At 33.0% G+C, this 18,406-nt stretch overlaps 1 protein-coding gene across 4 annotated transcripts; it reads left to right on the top strand.

The window, feature by feature from the left end:
- Nucleotides 1-7,258: 7,258 nt before the first annotated feature.
- Nucleotides 7,259-17,155, top strand: LOC149542271 (putative glucose-6-phosphate 1-epimerase). Of its 4 annotated transcripts, XM_089797264.1 has the most exons (10): nucleotides 7,259-7,483; nucleotides 7,578-7,646; nucleotides 7,800-7,949; nucleotides 10,258-10,332; nucleotides 14,372-14,428; nucleotides 14,517-14,671; nucleotides 15,241-15,372; nucleotides 15,625-15,727; nucleotides 15,824-15,923; nucleotides 16,422-17,155. In XM_089797264.1, exons 3-10 carry the CDS (start codon nucleotides 7,836-7,838, stop codon nucleotides 16,634-16,636), a joined length of 951 nt encoding a protein of 316 aa, XP_089653390.1. In that variant the 5' UTR covers nucleotides 7,259-7,483; nucleotides 7,578-7,646; nucleotides 7,800-7,835; the 3' UTR covers nucleotides 16,637-17,155. The 4 variants fall into 4 exon arrangements, with proteins under 4 accessions (XP_089653390.1, XP_089653392.1, XP_089653389.1 ...); XM_089797266.1 differs by lacking the exon at nucleotides 15,241-15,372 and having other exon boundaries at nucleotides 7,347-7,483; XM_089797263.1 differs by lacking the exon at nucleotides 7,259-7,483 and having other exon boundaries at nucleotides 7,511-7,646.
- Nucleotides 17,156-18,406: the final 1,251 nt, after the last annotated feature.

Raw genomic sequence — 18,406 nt, 5'->3', positions numbered from 1 at the left:
TAAGAGATTTTCCTTGACTCAATATGTTAAAAAAAATTCAATACTTGACCCTTAGTTTTCTCTGAAAGCTAATATTGAATCTCTTGTGTTCAATGTCTCAATCTTATCTCTTAATTTGATATCTTTGTTATGTCCTTCATTGCTTGGATTGCTCTATCTAATCTCCTCTCAGACTTAGCCTTTCTTGCTCTGTTCTATCCTTGTTCACTCCTTCACTTTGTTCATTCACCCATTTATTCACACACACATGCACTTCTCCTTTATACACTTGATCCTAGGGTTAGAACCCTCTTTAAATAGATAATCTTTGAAAGTTTTGGATCATAAGCAACTATTCATAATTCATCTCTTTTGTTGTTTCCCTTTTGATTTTTTGATTGGTTGCTTTGTTTTTCTCAAGATCATTACCATCTCTAAAGACATGCAAACTCCATTTTGATTTTCTCTATGATCATTAAAAGTATATAGAGGTCAACCAAAAATAGTTTACATAAGTGTTTGTTTGATTACAAACTCATATGAAAAAATTGGTTTGCTCAACATTTGAAAGCTCTAACGCTTAATCATTACTAACATTCATGTTGGCACTTGGCTTCTACATGCTTGATCTTTTCTATTTGCTTAGCAAAAACCATCTTCCAGTTTACTCAATCTCAATTGTGTATGCTCAACTTATGTATGTGCTTCATCTCAAATGGGTTGCTCGGCAATCTTTGACTTGCTCGACATGTAATACAAAATAAACAAGTCCTCATGTGCTGGGCCTTTACTAGATGACTTGGTCGCAATGATGACCCTCCATCCTTTCCTAGTAAATGACTAAGTGTTTAGACACTAATAGGCAACAGAGGCGTAGAGATCAACAATTTCTCAATTCAAGAGAGGGTTTCTCCCAATATATAATCTATGGTCTAAAATACATAATCCTAAACTAAATTTTATTCTAACACTATGCAAGTGAAGTGATTCTTTAGGTACCATGAAAGGACACCTTTGTCACACACAAAATACAAAATCTAGTAATCTTATTGGAGTATCCCATCTATATGATGATATTATTTGCATGAATGTCACAATTCATCAAGATGCTCACCACTTTGCTAGCCTTTATATATCAATATCATATGGAATCAGTATCCCCATATTTTCTTGTATCAACCACATTTTCTCTAAATATTTCTTGGATTTCAATTGGAGTAATTTCCACTTTGAGTAACATTGACATTTACTAGTGGATTACCTTCTACCAAGTTATTAATTACATTATTACTTAAACATGTTCAAACCTAGCGATAAAACCTTCATTTTAGCTCCATTATCAGTTCTAAATGACAAAAATGATAGTTCCAATCTTAGAGGTACTACAATTGCCTCAATATTGTTTTTTAGAAAAATTATTTAAAATTTGTTGCTTGCTAGGGAGCACTACTTTATTTTTCCATGTGGACTTTTCCCTTGCATTTAATACATCACATCCCTTTGAATTCATTTGTAGAATTGAAAAGAAGGAGAAGATCAACAAGGCAAAAATCAAGTGGCAAATTTAAAATAAAATTTAAATACTATGTTTAGAAGTGATCTTGACACATCTAGATTAGATGAATGTATGTTAGCATGAGAGAGAAGATGTAGTACCAACTTGAAATAATTATAAACTTTATATAATAATAAATATTACTATTGTAAAAGGAGTTTTCTCAAATGAAAAGGTCATAAGGTTTAAGACAAAATCCCAAGTTTAAATTGTCAAATAATATCTTAGCACTAGATGAACATGTTCCACTTATATCCTTGCAATAACTAATAATTATTGTATAATTCATGCTATCTTTATAATCTAGTAGCATCCTCACAATTGTAAGTAGTATTAACACTAAATTGACTGATATAACAAAATTAATTATAACAAGATGTTAAACCCTAAAAAATAAAAAATAAATATCAATAATCTAAAATGTTAATATTGTTGAAATTGTCTTATAATAATAAAAAAATATTTTATATCTTTTGATTTTTTAAAATCTTTTTAGCATGATCTTATCCACTATTAAAATATAAGCATCTTTATAAAAAAGGAATATCTTTGAAAAAAAGACAATATTATTACAAATATCTTTTGTATAATTGACTAATATTCAAAAAGAGGAATATCTTTGAAAAAAAGACAATATCATTTCAAATATTTTTTGTATAATTGACTAATATTCTAATAGATGATTAATTATGTGTTGTGATCAATTATCATTATTTATTAAGTGTGAGTAGATTCGAACCTAAGACCTCTCCAATAAGAAGCTCACAATTTACGGTTGTGTTGTAGGTGCTTGCCTAAAAGATATTAAATATTAAAATAAAAATAAAATATTACTATTATTAAAATTATTTAATTTAGCCGATAGACTATTTGTGGGAACTTTGTTCTTGGAAATTTAATTTTTGACCAAAAAATTGTAAGTTGGTTGGAAAAGTTGTCAGTTTGGCCAGACAATTGCAAATCCTTCCCATTAATTATTTACGGGCCAATTTTTTTTTTATCTCACTCCACTTTTAACTCTTGTTTTGCTAATTATTAGTTATTATCTCAACTTTTAACTATTTTTGTATTAAGAATAAGGAGATCACATAAAACAACCAAAGACCACTAAGGGTCAAAGTGTCAGAGGACCAGCCTCACACAAAAAGAAGAAGCTGAATAATACATATAGCCAACAAGAAAACAAAAAAGACTGAAAAAGATGAGTCCAAGAAAGGCAACTAATAAAGGACATCATTAAAGGTGTCCACCCACGTAGTCCATCCCATATCTTCTTCTATCCTGACCAAGTTCTTCTGATCTTGAATCTTCTTTAGCATGTAAAACTCCTAGGCCATAGTATTCTGAGGGTTCCTTTTAATTTCTTTGCTAATGCGGATGATAGAATGATTGAAAGCATGAATATTGTCCAGGTGCCTCCTCCAGAAATATCCATTCTTTAGTTCAATAGCAAAGAAGGTAGCATGCCCATCCTTAAGTAATCTTTTGAATTTATCCTTGTTGATCTTCATAGTAACTTGAATCTGCAATTTTTTTTTGAAATATATGAGACTTCAAAAAGACTCAGTAACCAATCTAGGGACATTTTGAAACCTTTCTTCATTTTTGCATTTCCAGATTTGCCACAGAATGTTAGTTGAGATAATATCCCAAAACATGTTAACATCTTTTTTAGCATTAGAAATGAAACTAGTAATAACCTCAAGAATATTGAAAGAAGTAGGGATAGAAATACCAAACATTAACCAAACCTCTTTAGCAAAAGAACATTCAAAGAAAATATGCCTAGCCGATTCAGGGGTTCTGCAAATGCTGCACATATTAGTATTAGAAAAGGAGATTCCAATAGGAAGTCTATTAAGAATAAGTAACCACTTGAAACATTTAATTTTTGAATCAATAGAACTCTTCCAAAAAGGTCTATAATCTTATTCCATGAAGGAATGTCAAGATTAGAATACCAGGTATAATTAATATGCTTGATAATATCATCTCTACTGTTAATAATAAAATAAATATTTTTATCTTTAAGTATGGAAATAACTATACCACTAGGCCATTTGATTTTTAGAAAACTATTAGAATCCACATGGCAAACAGTAGGCATATTCCTGCTGCCCATGACAATCATATTATAAGTCTTCGTATGAGAATCAGAAAGATTAATTTTGGTTTTTATTTCATCCCACTGAATAAGTTTATCATTTTCAAAAATATCTATAAATTTCTTTAACCCAAGGTTGGCCCAACACTTAGCGGAACAACCTTAAGTTAAAACAAGGGGTTTATTACCGAGCTTAAGGTTCCACCAAATGGACCTCTCACCATGGAGGGTCTTACTGTCAAAAAAATCCTTATTAGTAATGAATTGCCTAACATAGTTCCAGGCCTTCCAAATGGATTTGAAAACAACCGAACCTTGAACCATGATAGGAGAATCAATACAAATAAGATTAGCAAGAGGGAGATTTTTCCATAATTTAGCATTCTTAGGATAACCTCTTTCAATATTGCTACAAACTAAAACTTTCCAAGGTTCATCACCCTCCAAAGCATGAAAGATCCATTTGGCAGCTAAAGCAAGACCACTTAGTTTAAGGTCTTTTAGACCCAAACCACCAAAAAGCCTATCAACATGACACCAACTCCATTTGACAGAGTGGATCTTATTGTTTCCTTTGCCATCAGACTAAGATAATTTCTTATGACTTTTTGAATTTCCATGACTCGGTAATCATAGAACATCCAAGCTAAAGCATAGTAAATATTATAAGAAGATAGAATCTTTTGGCAGACTTGTAGCCTACTAGCAAAAGACAAAGATTTATTATGTCATTTATTTACCTTATTATGAATCTTGTCTTTAACCCAGCACCACATATCTTTTAAGGAAGGATCAATAGTAAAAGGGATTCCTAGATATCTAACTATTTTATTGGGACCTCCTCACTGGAAACCAAACTTATTAAACCAATCAGGAGGTTAGTCCTTCCATCCAAAACAAATAGACTTAGATTGAGATAATTTAGCTCCAGAAATCTTATAGAAAAAAGTGAGCTTGTTGATCATAGCAGCAAAGTTATCTTTAGAGGCTTCATGAAAGAGAGAGGTATCATTAGCAAATTGGCAATTAATGAGAGTCTTATTGTCAAGGAGGGTGACGCCACTGACAATAGAGGATAAAGTGTTGTCTCTAAGAATGTAGAAAAGAGCTTCAGAGGCAATAACAAAGAGGGCAGGGGCAAGCAGACAGCCTTGCCTAATAGACTTGCCCAAGGGAAAAGGCGTTGAAAGAGAACCATTAATATCAATTTGGGCATGCACATCTTTGTGAAGCATATTAACAATACCACAGAAGTAGGAAGGGAATCCGAAATCATCAAGCATCATACTGATAAGATCCCATTCAATTCTATCATAAGCCTTTTCAAAATCCAACAAAAACATCACAACATTTTGATCAGTGTGTTTAGCCCAATTAAGGGCTTCCCAACTAGTAATCAAATTCTCCAGGATATATCTCCCTTTAACAAACCCAGTTTTAGTAGGGCAAATAAATTTAGGGAGAATAGTTTCCAACCTTTTAGACATAATTTTGGCAAGAATCTTGTAAGACACATTTAGGAGAGTTATAGGTCTCCAATTCTTAATTAGGGCTTTATCTCCCTCCTTAGGGATGCGTTTAATGATTCTAGAATTAATCTCCATGCCCAAAGTGCCAGTATCAATAGCTTCATTGTAAATATTAAGAAGGACAGAGCAAATCCACTTACTGTTAGCTTTATAAAATTCCACAAGGAACCCATCGGGTCCTAGAGCTTTGTCATTGTTAAGCGACTTGATGGATATCTTAGTTTCATCTAAAGATATAGGCTGTTCAAGGAAGGAAGCATCATCAGCCGAGATTCTAGTGGGGATAAGATTTCTACACTGATCTTTAAGAGCTCTAGCTTCCTGAGAATCCTCAGAGGTGAACAACTCTTCATAAAACCAAGCAAACTCTTTTTTGATAACCTCAATATCAGAAATCATTTGATTATTAATGAGCAATTTATCAATTGACTCTTTAGCTTGTTTTTGTTTAAGAAGACTAAAGAAAAACTTTTAACTATCGTTTTTCTTTTTCTATTTATTAGTTGTGATCTCCACCTCAAGTTATGATCTCTATCCATTTAACTTTTGATTTTTACAATTGATTTATATTTTAGTTTTTAAATTATTATTATTTTTTAAATATTACTTTAATTTTTTCTTTAAATATTATGTTTTAGTTTCTATAATTTATCTAGTCAATAATATTTGTTATACATTATTTTTTTGTATTTCTCTTATTAATTTTTCATAATAGATTTTTTGATGTGTTATTTTAAATATTTTTTTTTCATATTTGATAAATTTAATTTAAATAAATAATATTTATTAATCTATTTAAAAGATTTTAGTAAATATTATATTATTTAAATTAAAAATTATTAATAATATAATTTATTATATTTTGAATATCCACTTTTATCTATTATTTTTCTTTTCTTATTAATGCCGATAGACATTCTACAATGGCAAAATGGGTGGACTGGGATGGTGTGAGTGTGTCAATGTTAATTTTTATTGTTCTAGATTAAATTTGACAACCATCTACATGTCAAAACTTTAAATCTTATTATAAATAGAATATGCTTTTGAAAATAATTTAATAAATACGAAATAAAATATTTGTTTAAATTATAATATTTGGAAATATAAATCCTTCATTTTTTAAAAGAAATTAAAATAAAAAGATTAAGTTAGTTAAAAATTAAATAAATAGAGATAAAGGAAATATAAATAATTTTAGATGTAGTAAATTAAATAATAATTATTTTGTAGTGGATATCTATCATTCTGTAGATTTATTTAAGATATCTATACTATTTATTTAAAAAATAATTACTTGTGATCTCCACATTTTTAGCTTATGTTGTGATCTCTATTTAATTAACTTTTGATTTTCTAAATTGATTTAGGTTTTAGTTTTTAAATTATTGTACATTATTTTTTAATTAGTTTAGTTTTTTCTTTAAATATTTTTTTAAAGTTTTTATAATTTATTTAGTCAATAGAATATTTGTTAGAGATGTTATTTTTTCATATTATTTTTTGTATTTCTATTATTAATTTTTCTTTTGATGGATTTTTTTAAAAATATATATTTTTTTGATACTTGATAAATTGAATTCAATTATAAAATTATAAAATTATTGAACATGTTTTTGCAATAATCAAATTTTTTTTATCTTATAAATTTTATATCTATGTTTTAATTTTCAATTTTTTAATTTTTGTATTTTCATTTAAAAAAAAACTTATATTTACATTATTTAATGTTCGTTCTACATTTTCTCTTAAATCTCATGTTCTATCGGCACATTTGCTACATGTACAAAAACATGTGATTGCTAGTATAAATATTGTAATAAAATATTTTATATCTTTTCAATCTCTTTTTATTTTTTCTTCACATTATTTTATCCCAAATTAAAATATAAACATCTTCATGAAACAAGAAGTGTCTGTTTGGGAAAGAAGACAATCCCATTACATTTGAAAGTCTATGGATAGAAGACCCCTTAACTCACTATTGAAACAATGACAAGCCAACTGAATTTCAAAACCATTATCTAGGAGGTTGACTTTTTTCGAATTAAAGAAATCACATTAAAATAGTTTATCCAAAAAAATAATTACATAAGAGTTCAGTAATTTTTATGGTCCTGAATCCGTCTGACGAGAAAGATCACGAAGGCAAATGGTATAGAACTGTTTTTCAATGACACCCATCACATTCAACTTCCCCACTTGCTGTCAACATTTCTTTTCTCAAAAAGCTACGAAACACGATGGTTTGAATTTCGAAATGGAAATCTGAGGACACACAAAAGAAAAAAAACAGTTGGAAGAAAGACAAAAGAAGTAAAATAGTTCTTTCTTTGTCTATTTCTTCATTCCTGCCCCCGTACTACATCTATGCAATTTCTTTCTGAATGTATGAAAAACTCATTTGCAGGTTTCAAGGGAACGGGTTTTCAATGACAGATGAAGAACAACAACAATAAATTAGGGAACCCACAACAAGGTTGACATCGATATATATTCCTTCCTCTTCTTACCAGTAATTTGAGGGCTCTACTTTCTCATTGGATTTTAAAATTAATTATATATGAGTTCTCGGTTTGGTGGGTTATGGTTCTTTTTTCCACACATGATTTTGTTCAATTTTTTTTTACAGGACAGGGATTCTTTGGGTGTTCTTCATATTTTTATAATGTCGAATCACTCTGAAACAACATCTGCTAATCCGACTTTTGTGATTGAAAGGGATATTGCCACTGGGCTTGAGAGAATCAAATTGCTTGGGCCCAAAAGGTCATCCGCTGAGGTAGGTGTTAGTTACCCAATTTTGTTCTGTTTGACTGTGAATGAATTATTAAAGTTTGTTGGCTTCCACATGTCAGTTATAAAAATTCGATAAAAATCTGTGTTTAACTATTGTAGGGATTTAATGTAGTTTATCAGTCAGATAGCACCCAGTTTGTAAATTGCATAAGGAACTCTTGGATTCATTTAAACTCTTCCAATGCTTTTCCCAAGTCATACGTTACCCGCCACGTTATGTTTTAGCGTGTAGCTGCTCACGTTGTGTTTTGAGCACGACCCATCTTTGCAATAAATGGCCATGTTTACTTTACGTATTATTGGATGTCTGGATTTATTTTATTTACGGGAAAATTTGGCGGGTTAACCATCCCACTCTGGTCAATTAGCCACTCAATTTTTCTGTACTATTCTTGAATCGAATCCTAGGATTCATTGAAAGTGGCAGGCTCTTAGCCGCATTAAGACAGGGGGGTTCTTGATGTGAAGGCATGCTTATTAGGCTTTGTGTATTTGTTGATAGACAAGTAGACTATCTTTTTTAATTTGTATATCACAGATAAATAGCTCATCTTACTGCTAGGCAACAGCCTTCCCGACCTGATCCTCAGAATCTAGCTTGGCTGAATCAATATAGTTTACTCGATGTGTATCCCTTGTTGTGTTTCATTTGCTGCTGATTAGTTACTATGTACGAGTTCATTTGATAACTGCTTTCATCTTAATTCAAGGCCACAGCCTTACTGCCCTCTTTATCACCGGGCTTATTAGCATGGTGGAACTTACGTAAATCAGTTGGAAGTTGTTTTGGATTCAACTGTGTGTTTCTTTGCACCAATGTTTCAGATTAAACTTGGTGATGCATATTCCGGATAGGAGAGAAGTATGCAATAAAAGTAAAATACATACGGTTGAATCTAAAAGAACTCTCAACCAACTTCATAGGCTGTGGAATACTCTTGTCTATTGTTATGTAATTAAACACTTGTATGTGTGATCCTGGTTCTTTGACATTTGTTGCTTATATAAATTAAGCTTATGGTGATATGTATATAATTGTTTCAAAATTGTTCCATTTTATTTATTAGCTTTCTTATTGGAATTTTTAATTTGGAAAGCATGATCTTCTTTATCATTGCTTGTATATATGTATTCTTGATTCTAGGTCATCTGCCACTGATATGTGTATAACTTTAAAGATCATTTGTCTTGTTAGTTTTGATAAGTGCTTGATATGCTGTTAGACTATAGCCCTACATAACAGGTTATCAGAAAAAGATGGCCTGGTGGGAACAGTAAGAATTATGAAGATCTATTTTTTGTTTTATGATGTTTGCTGCTGCTAAGGGTTGCAGGCTTGTGTTTTTTTTGCAATATGTTCTATATCTACCTGTTAAACCATAATTTAATAGACATGGTCATCACTTACAAAAACACTAAATCATTGGAAATGTTATAAATTTATCAGTACTTTGATATGTGCTTTTTCCTATTTGTGTGTGATTGGTTGCTGAGTTGGGTTAGGTTCTGTGAGGGACCATTGCAATAACTGCCCCATCTTACCACTACACCATATCCCGAGGGACTGATCTATCAGATCTGCTTAGCTTGATGTGACTAGTATACATGTTTTCCTGGTTCCATGGCATTTGTTGTTGTTATGGATTATAGGTCACATGTCTGCATTTGTTGAGATATTTGTTACTGCAAGATGGTATATGTCTATATGTTTATATTCCTGATTTATTGTTTATTGTCGCTGATATCATTCATAGTGCATATTGTAGGGTTCTTTGGAGCCATACCTAAAACAATATTATGATAACTTTATTTCTTTATAGTCTTCTTGCTTCATTCATGTCAGTGATTCCCGCAAACAGGTTATTCATGAGTTGCTCACGATACAGGGTTCTGAAATCTAAAAGTTTTAATCATTTCACTGATTATATGGTTATATGTGGAATTTGTGTATCTTTTTTCTGTATGACAGGCAACTGGCTTCTGGAAGAGCGAAATTGAGAAAAAAACAATTAATACTTACATACGTGCATATACTTGGTTTTGTGTCATTTGTTGCTGGTTGCTGATACTAGTTTAAGAGCATAGGATGGTTTAATGTAACCTTGATCTTATATTTAATATGGCTATTAGATCTACTTCATATTTCCTTTTTACATTCTTTATCCCTTGATTTTAACATTGTGTCAACATAAATTAATGGATTAATCTGTGTTGTGGTTCTGATGTTATTCTCAATTTATCAATTCTCTTTTAGGTCATATGTATAAAATATTAATGTTATATTTGTGTAGGTATTGCTGTATGGTGGACAAGTGACCTCATGGAAGAGTGAAAATGGAGAAGAGTTACTTTTCATGAGCAGTAAGGTGACTGTGACATCACTGATGAATTCATTATTTATTCCATAGTTACTAATTAAGAAACTTGTAACTTTATAAAACTTGACAGACCCAAATTTGACTTGGACTCAGTAGTCGAGCCAAAATTAACAAGATTTTCAAACATAAAAAAACACATTTAAAAACATGTATAGAACTGATATTAGAGAGCAGATAAGTGGTTTGTCATTCATTCACAGACAATAAAGAAACTTAATACAAATCACGGTGTTATATGATAAAAAATTGCAATTACAATTAATATTTTACAAATTTCTTCTATGAGTAGAGCTTCTTAGTGGCTGTGTGGGTGCTCTTGAAGTTGATGATATTGATTCGACTTGAGAAAAATATCTCTTTAATAGGCATATTGTAGGCAGCTGCATCCATTCACATACCTTCTACCTTCTTATGTGGTTACACCTTCTGCCCATTCTGCTACTTCTTTATTAATTTCAGTTTTACCTTTCTTAAAAAAGAGGGTCTCTTAGGCTCGTCCATATCATTGACATTTCAATTTAAATATGAAAATATGTCATGAAGGTCAATGGGAGGTAGATGCTAAATGTATTTCACAAGAACAAGGTTATTTAAGTACTATTGAGTCAGTATTTTGCACTTCTTGGTGTGGAGGGCTTCAAATGTGCTCAAATTCCACTCACAACTAGAACTGCTACAGGGCTGGCAAACTTTGAAGATTGTGCACCACAATCTTCTCACTATAAATCTACAAAGACAAAGTTTAGAGATTCATAAGCTGGAAAATAAACTGAAAGTTTTAGTTAATGATTTATTTATTTATCTGTACAAAGTTGTTACTTTTCTAATGCATAAAGGTGAAGATAACAGCCTTGTGTCTGTGGCCTTGTAAACTTCTTCAGAATTTTGTCTTTAAGGTCATTGTGAGAGACCATCCTCTATATTCATGTGTTGGGGCCATCCACGATGTTAACTTTCAAATTGTGTTTATTTCTATTTTTCAATTAATTGCCTAGAGGAAGGCATATTCTTCCTTAATAGACGTGGTTGGTGCCTTGTCACCAAGGAACACCACTTTGTCATATATATATATATATAAAATTATTGTCAATACAGTAATTATATTATCAATTAAACTATCACGACCTCTATGTCGGCTTGAAGGAACCCCATCATAGCAACAATAACATCAACACTCCCTCTTAGCTAGGGAGTAATCCTTGTTGATTACAATTAGGTTATGATCATTTTGGATATATCTACCACATGTTATGTTCATGGATATCACCTTATGTGATATCCACCATAGTGGCTTTAGAAGACTACCTTTATGGCATGTCCTCGGATACCACATGTTATCCACCATAACTGATTTTGAGATAGCTACCATTATATCCTTGGACACCACTGTATGCACTATCCTCCATAATGGATTTATATGTACCATTAGGCATGTCCTCGGGTACCACCACATGCGCTAGCCACCATAATAACATCAACACACGATGTCCTTATTAGCCTTGAAGCATTTATTGAAAAATTAAAAAAAACTTCATATTCAAATACTGGTGATCAACATGGATGTATTGATGGGCTTTTTATTCCACCTCCTATTGGTAATGTCGAAATGAGTTTTTATATTCTTTGGATTGATGCATAAAAGTGTTGTATTGCCTCCTTGGCCTTAACAATGGTCTCATATAAATAAACCCATGCTGTTTTTCTTCTTATATCTACCAACTGCAGAACCCTAACCAAAGCCTTTGACACCTACAAGAAACCAATAAATCTGAATTGGAAAGGCCAGGAAGAAAACAGTAAACTAAAATAATAAAAAACTGTTTATAAATTATCTTGTGGATCTCTTCCTTATTTTTGGCAAAAATTCTTCATCTAAAAGAGGCTTGACTACAATCATCCCTCTGGGCATATTGGAACAAGCTGCTAGCATCCACCTCGATCACACGAACATCTGCTTGAGAGATGGTAGTGGGGCTGATGTGCTTTACAAAGGGATAAATTGGTAAAAAGATTGCATGATAAGGTTGCACAAGCTCCTTACTATTGCTGTACTTTCTCATCAAATTAAGCACCCAAGGGTTGTCTTTGACTCATGAAAAGTTGCTGATGTCCTCAAGGACTTTGAAAAAAGCAAGGTGGCTTCTCGTAAGTTGCCTAATGGTTGACAGATGTTGCATCTTATCTTGGACAATATCTTGCACATGCACCTCCATAACTACCTCATTCAACATGCTGCATTGTGTATCAGTGTTTTTTACTGCATCTGAGGTTTCAACTTACTCAAGAACATCACTTCATGACTTTGAGTCATGAGAAGTTAATTAGGGCACAGTTCTTGCCATTCGTCCATTTATTAGACAAAATAGTTCAGCCTTTTTTTCGCAAAACTGTCTTTAATTCTTCTATTGCGCCGTCAACTGTCCAACAACATCATCCAACAATAGCCCACTTAAATCATAATAGGTTGGTGACTTATACCCTTTGCTTACTGTGACAACTGACACCCAATCAGGGTTGCCTGCAATGTGAAAGATATGGTAATGAAATATCAAAATTTGGCAGAAGTTTTATGTGGAACAAAGGAACCATGAATATCTGAATGAGATGTAGGTAGCCAATTAGAACTACTTGAGGTGGATGAGCCTTGTATGTGGGATACTGGATAATGCAAGAGCTCACCACTTTGATCTTCGCAGAGGCACCTGTTACAGTTAACATTGCTGTTGCAGTGCTTTATTTGTCTAATTTCCTATCCTTGTATGGAGTACAGAGAATATTAACCTCTCATATAACCTAATGCTCTTACAAAGTGAAACATCTCTTCCAAGGACCCTTGCATGATGCAATTTGAGCTGTTTGATACCTCCTGCCATCTTCTGTCCACAATAATTACAAATTACTATTCATACTTTTCCCCCTAGGGTTCCATGCTTCCTAGTAGAATCCTTTGCCTGGCCACCTACTTTACTTCCCAACACCATTCCTTACACAAACAATTGAATTTCAATGTTTCAAACCCTTTCATAAACATTTTTTTAAAAAGATATTCAAGTGCAATCTCTTGCCATTAACAAAAAATACCGCAGGAAACAATGGATTAATAAAACGATGGAGTGAGGGAAAACAAAAACTCTGAGACACAAAAAAAGTTCAGAGACATACCTTTTAAATGCTTCCAAAAAAAAATTCATCCCATGAAAACTAAAAATTCATTCGCATTGCCACAATTGCAGGGAATTTTGTCAATGTGTGAAGTAGTGGGAGCTAAAAGAGTGAAATTTTGAAAAATGAACTGAGTTTTTGCCTTCAATCACCACAGACTATCGTTTTGCTATGGTCAGCAAGTTTTCTATACAGATTCATGATGTCTTGGCAAGTTTGTCACCAACAAATTGACATGTTTTTTGAAAAACTCATCCAAGTTTTTGGTAGAGGCTTGGCAGCTGTTTTGCTCCATAAGAACTCACCTGTCAGGGTAGGTTTTGGTGAGTTTTTAATCTAGTTTATTCTGTTGGAAGTATGGTTTGCCTAGTTCATACTCTACTTTATAGCTATCTATGTGACATCTTGTGTCCTCAGCCTGCTGTTTCTGTGGCATAATAAAGTTGAAAAACAGAAAGCAAAAGTGCAACTGTCTGCAGTTTTCAGCTTTCAATCTACCATGGTTTTCAAATGTTTCTCATCTTTTTTAAGATGACATACACTTTTTAGTTTTTCTAAGAGTCACAAACCTGTGGTATATGATATAATTTTTTCCCCATTTTTACCTGGGGAGAGACAGAACTCATTATAACCTATTTCAATCTCATGGTGTTAACATTTTTTGTCGACAGTAATCTAGGCTCAACGGGTGCATGCAGGGTTCATATTGGAGGTCTCACTTATGCTAGGCCCGCATATTACCTTTGTGACCCAGGCCCAAACTCAAAATATTTGCATATTTTAACCGTGCTTTTTGGTAATAGTTTTCCAATCCCATTAGCTGTTTATAATTCTAAACTTTCACTCACCTATATGTGCATGTTAGGCTGTCTTCAAGCCACCAAAGCCAGTGAGAGGAGGGATTGCTATCTGTTTTCCACAGGTAAGCCTTTATTTTTCTTGTTCTACACTGATTTCAAAGCTTGGACGTTCTTATTATCCTGAAATATTTTAATTTGTTACTAATGCAGTTCGGGAATCTGGGTTCATTGGAGAGGCATGGATTTGCAAGGAGCAGAAAGTGGGTTATAGATCCCGACCCACAACTTCCTCCTGCCAATGAAATGGCTGCAGTTGATCTACTTCTGAAACCTACAAACGAGGATATGAAGATCTGGCCTAACAAGTAATCCCAATTCCATACAAGTGAATTTTATTTATGGTTACTGGAAACATACCTGGATATTTTAGGCCATATTAATAGAGAGTTTGAAAACCATATGCAAGGGATATAACCTTAACAGTCATTCTTATTTCTCAGATCAAAATTGATAAAGTTAGGTTTCCTAACATTTTGAATTTTGTCTATCTGATCTCAACCTACTCTTGAAATTCTGGGGAAGCATCAACACAACTCCTGGAGTTTTCCTATGTTTTTCATCTAAGTACAGGCATGATATACATGTGAACCCCAAAGTGCATCTTGTTGCTTATGCTTCATCTACTTGAAACAGCGATGCACTAATTTCAAATGATTCAACTACCTAATTTAATTCTCGCAAATAAGGCTGAATGATAAGCAAATATGGATATACTGAACCTTGGGATCCAATTTTATTGTTTTTGCTTACTCTGACCAGGACAAACCCTTAAAAATATTGTTTGCATTTCCTGGATAATGTTTCTGATATCTATAGTAATATTTGTCAGAAATCATATTCTTGCTACTTAATAATTTTGTTGCATTAATGGCAGTTTTGAACTGAGATTGAGAGTGACCTTGGCAGCAGGGAAACTTCAACTGACATCACGAGTGAGAAATACTAACAACAAGCCTTTCACATTCACCCTTTCTTTGCATACCCATTTGTCTGTTTCTGATATCAGGTACTTAATGTTGATTGTTCACACTCTTATCTAAATCAACACAACTTTACTCCTAGTGTAAATTCATCTGTATATATTTTAATGTGTTGAGCTTTAGCACAATCAAACTTCAATACTAATTAAATGGGTGAGTGCTGAAAGGATGCAATGTTATGTATTGCCTCATGTGTTTCAGGGCAGCTTGTTTGTTGTATTGAAATTTACAAAATCTTATGCAATTACATGTGCATGTCTGACTTATTAAGTTTCCAGTGATGTGCGGGTTGAAGGATTGGAAACCTTGGACTATTTTGATAATCTTCAGGACCGTCAGCGCTTCACAGAGCAAGCAGATTCTATTACTTTTGATTCTGAGGTAACTTTGTTACTTAAGATAGGGTAAACTGCACATCTTCTTCATTGTAAAAACTTTAGAAAAATGCTAACTATAATTATATTCTGTTTTTGAAAGGTGGATCGAATCTACTTGAGCACCCCACAATCACTTGCAGTTATTGATCATGAGAAGAAAAGAACTTTTGTCCTTCGCAAAACTGGGTGTCCTGATGCAGGTAACAAACTGATTGCGTTGAACTTATTTTTATAACCATTGTTAAGGTTTTGGAGAGTTTACTCAAATATGAAGCATTCTGTTGGGTTTTAAGTCTATTGATGCCAAATGAGCAGATTGTATGGTAGTCTTAGCAGGCGTGTTGCACTTTGTTTTAAGTCATATGCATTTGCAGTTTTGCCATGGCCTGCACCTGATGGATTATGGCTGGGCATGTTGCATATATTTACATCTCAGGGCACTTATTAATTAATGGGCTTACTTTGCACTTTCCTGAATAGTTATTGATATTATTTTCCAGTAGCCAGTTAACAGATTTGGAGGATTTTAGTACAGTGAAATTAGCATTTAAGTTGAACACCATAAAATGGAATCACAGGATTATCTAAGGTTGTCCATATATTTTCTGCTTTTGGCTATATCTGTTGAAGATATTATTTTCATAATAATGTGTTGACATCAAGTAAAATGATTAGAGCCTTAATGTGGTGATGAACAGCTGTTTGGAATCCTTGGGATAAGAAATCTAAAGCGTTGGGTGATTTTGGTGATGATGAATACATGCGAATGGTTTGCATTGAAGCTGCAGCTGTTGAAAAACCCATTGCTTTGAAACCTGGGGAGGAATGGACTGGCCGACAAGAGCTGGAAGTGGTTTCATCAGATTATTTCAGTGGGCAGATGGACCCAGTGAAGTTGAAGGGTAAATCATGACAAGTCCACTAATCATTACAACGCTAAATCATGACAAGGCTTGGATCATTTGATTAAATCTTCAAAACAGACATGCTCCCTATATTCATCAAATTCTGGCATATACTTCTACTGAGCAGTTATCATTTTCACATCCAGCATTGCAGATTTCTTATACAATTATTTAGAAGGAATGCTTGTCCTGTATTTCTCTATCAATGATCATTGCTTCTGTCCTTTTTTTGTACAATAATCTCTACATTCTTTTTCTATTGGAGATCAGAAAAAGGCAAGCAATTTATAGAATGGTATTCTTTTGGTGAACCATTGTGGGCACCAGATTATTTTTTATTTTTGTTACAGTGGACTACAATTTGTATGCCCAAGAGGCTGGAAAACTTCTTTACAATATTCTGTGGGAAAGAGCTTTATTGTGCAAACGCTATCATAAACTCCTTCAGAAGAGTTCATTGGAGCCTGTTAATTGTATATTATTTACCTTGGTTGCAATGGAAAACTAGCATAATTCAAGACTCCAAACGAATTCTTTACTTCTAGCTTTTGAAAATGGTGAACACCCAGGAGTTATTTTTTTGGGGGGCTCTTTTCTGAATGGGAAATTTAAAACAATTATCAATGTTGCTGTATACTTCACAATTGACCATCCTAGAGAAAAGATGATATTCTATTATGATTTTGTTGCTAACCATCTTTATGCTCTTGCTATTTAAAGTTCTGTCTCTCTGAAGTTTTATTTTGATTGCCTTATGTATATGTTTAAGTCAGAGGTTCCTTCGGCTCTGGGTTTGAACAGGATCAGATTTGGTTTTCCAGTATTGATTTATCAGAAGTTGACGCTTGCAATATAAGATTTGAATATTGCCACAGTTTTTTCTGACATGATTTTGTTTTTCAGGTTGGACCAAAAAAAAAAAATTTGTGTTGCTCTTTTGCGAAAAAATTGTTATAAATATTTTAATGAGTAAACAAATGCATGAAAACCTTTCAGGTTTTTCTGATAAATCTCATTTTGTCATCTTATTCTGGGTGAGATTTCTGTACAGTTTTTAATGTTTATGTGGAAGGCATGCTTCACATTCAACTGTCAAAATCATATTAGCCCGATGCAAGAATCCATCTCCCTTAGATTTGCCCCCATTTTTTTCTGCTCTGATTTTTCGTCGGGGGAAACACACATTATGTAGTTTATAGTGCCGTAAAAAAGGGGTTTAAATTTGTATTATTTCTATTCAACCCCATTTGGAAGCAAGATTAAAAAACCCATTTTGAGAGTTGCATTGATGAAGAAACCTATTTCAATGGCACAATTGAGCACTGGTGTCCCCTTTCAGATGTGAAATGGGTAAATGGACAAACCCCAATAAAAGGGGAAGTAAAAGCCTGTGTTGTCTGTGGTATAGTTGTGGTTGAAATCAAGTGGCATTTTATAGTGTGTGACCTTTTTTCATCAAGATCACCTTAGGCAAGCAAAACCCAAGAAATTTTGGAAGGAACTGCAACAAAAGAGAAAACAGATAGTTAACAATATCACAAGCACCCAGTGGCTTGAATATGCAAGGACGTTATATGAGTGCGAAAAAGACAAGCATAAGCCGATAATAAAGGCTACAAAGGAGCTTTTTACTATGGAGGACATCCTCCAAGGCATAAAGAAGCTGGTGGGGGGTAAGGCCCAAGATATTGACAGGCTGCAAGCTGAACATCTAAAATGGGGCAGCGATATCTTGTTTCCTCATATTTACCACATCTTTAATGATGTCATTAAGAAGG

Source organism: Cupressus sempervirens, chromosome 8 (assembly GCF_028749045.1).
Source record: "Cupressus sempervirens isolate cs-2001-9-10 chromosome 8, ASM2874904v1, whole genome shotgun sequence".
NCBI lineage: Eukaryota > Viridiplantae > Streptophyta > Pinopsida > Cupressales > Cupressaceae > Cupressus > Cupressus sempervirens.
This window is presented reverse-complemented; position numbering and strand designations above follow the sequence as displayed.

Coding starts and splice junctions, on each gene's coding strand:
- LOC149542271 (XM_089797264.1), top strand. CDS start 7,836: ATGTCGAATCACTCTGAAACAACATCTGCTAATCCGACTTTTGTGATT. Junction 14,429..14,516: donor TTGCTATCTGTTTTCCACAG/GTAAGCCTTTAT, acceptor TTACTAATGCAG/TTCGGGAATCTGGGTTCATT. Junction 15,373..15,624: donor TTGTCTGTTTCTGATATCAG/GTACTTAATGTT, acceptor TTAAGTTTCCAG/TGATGTGCGGGTTGAAGGAT.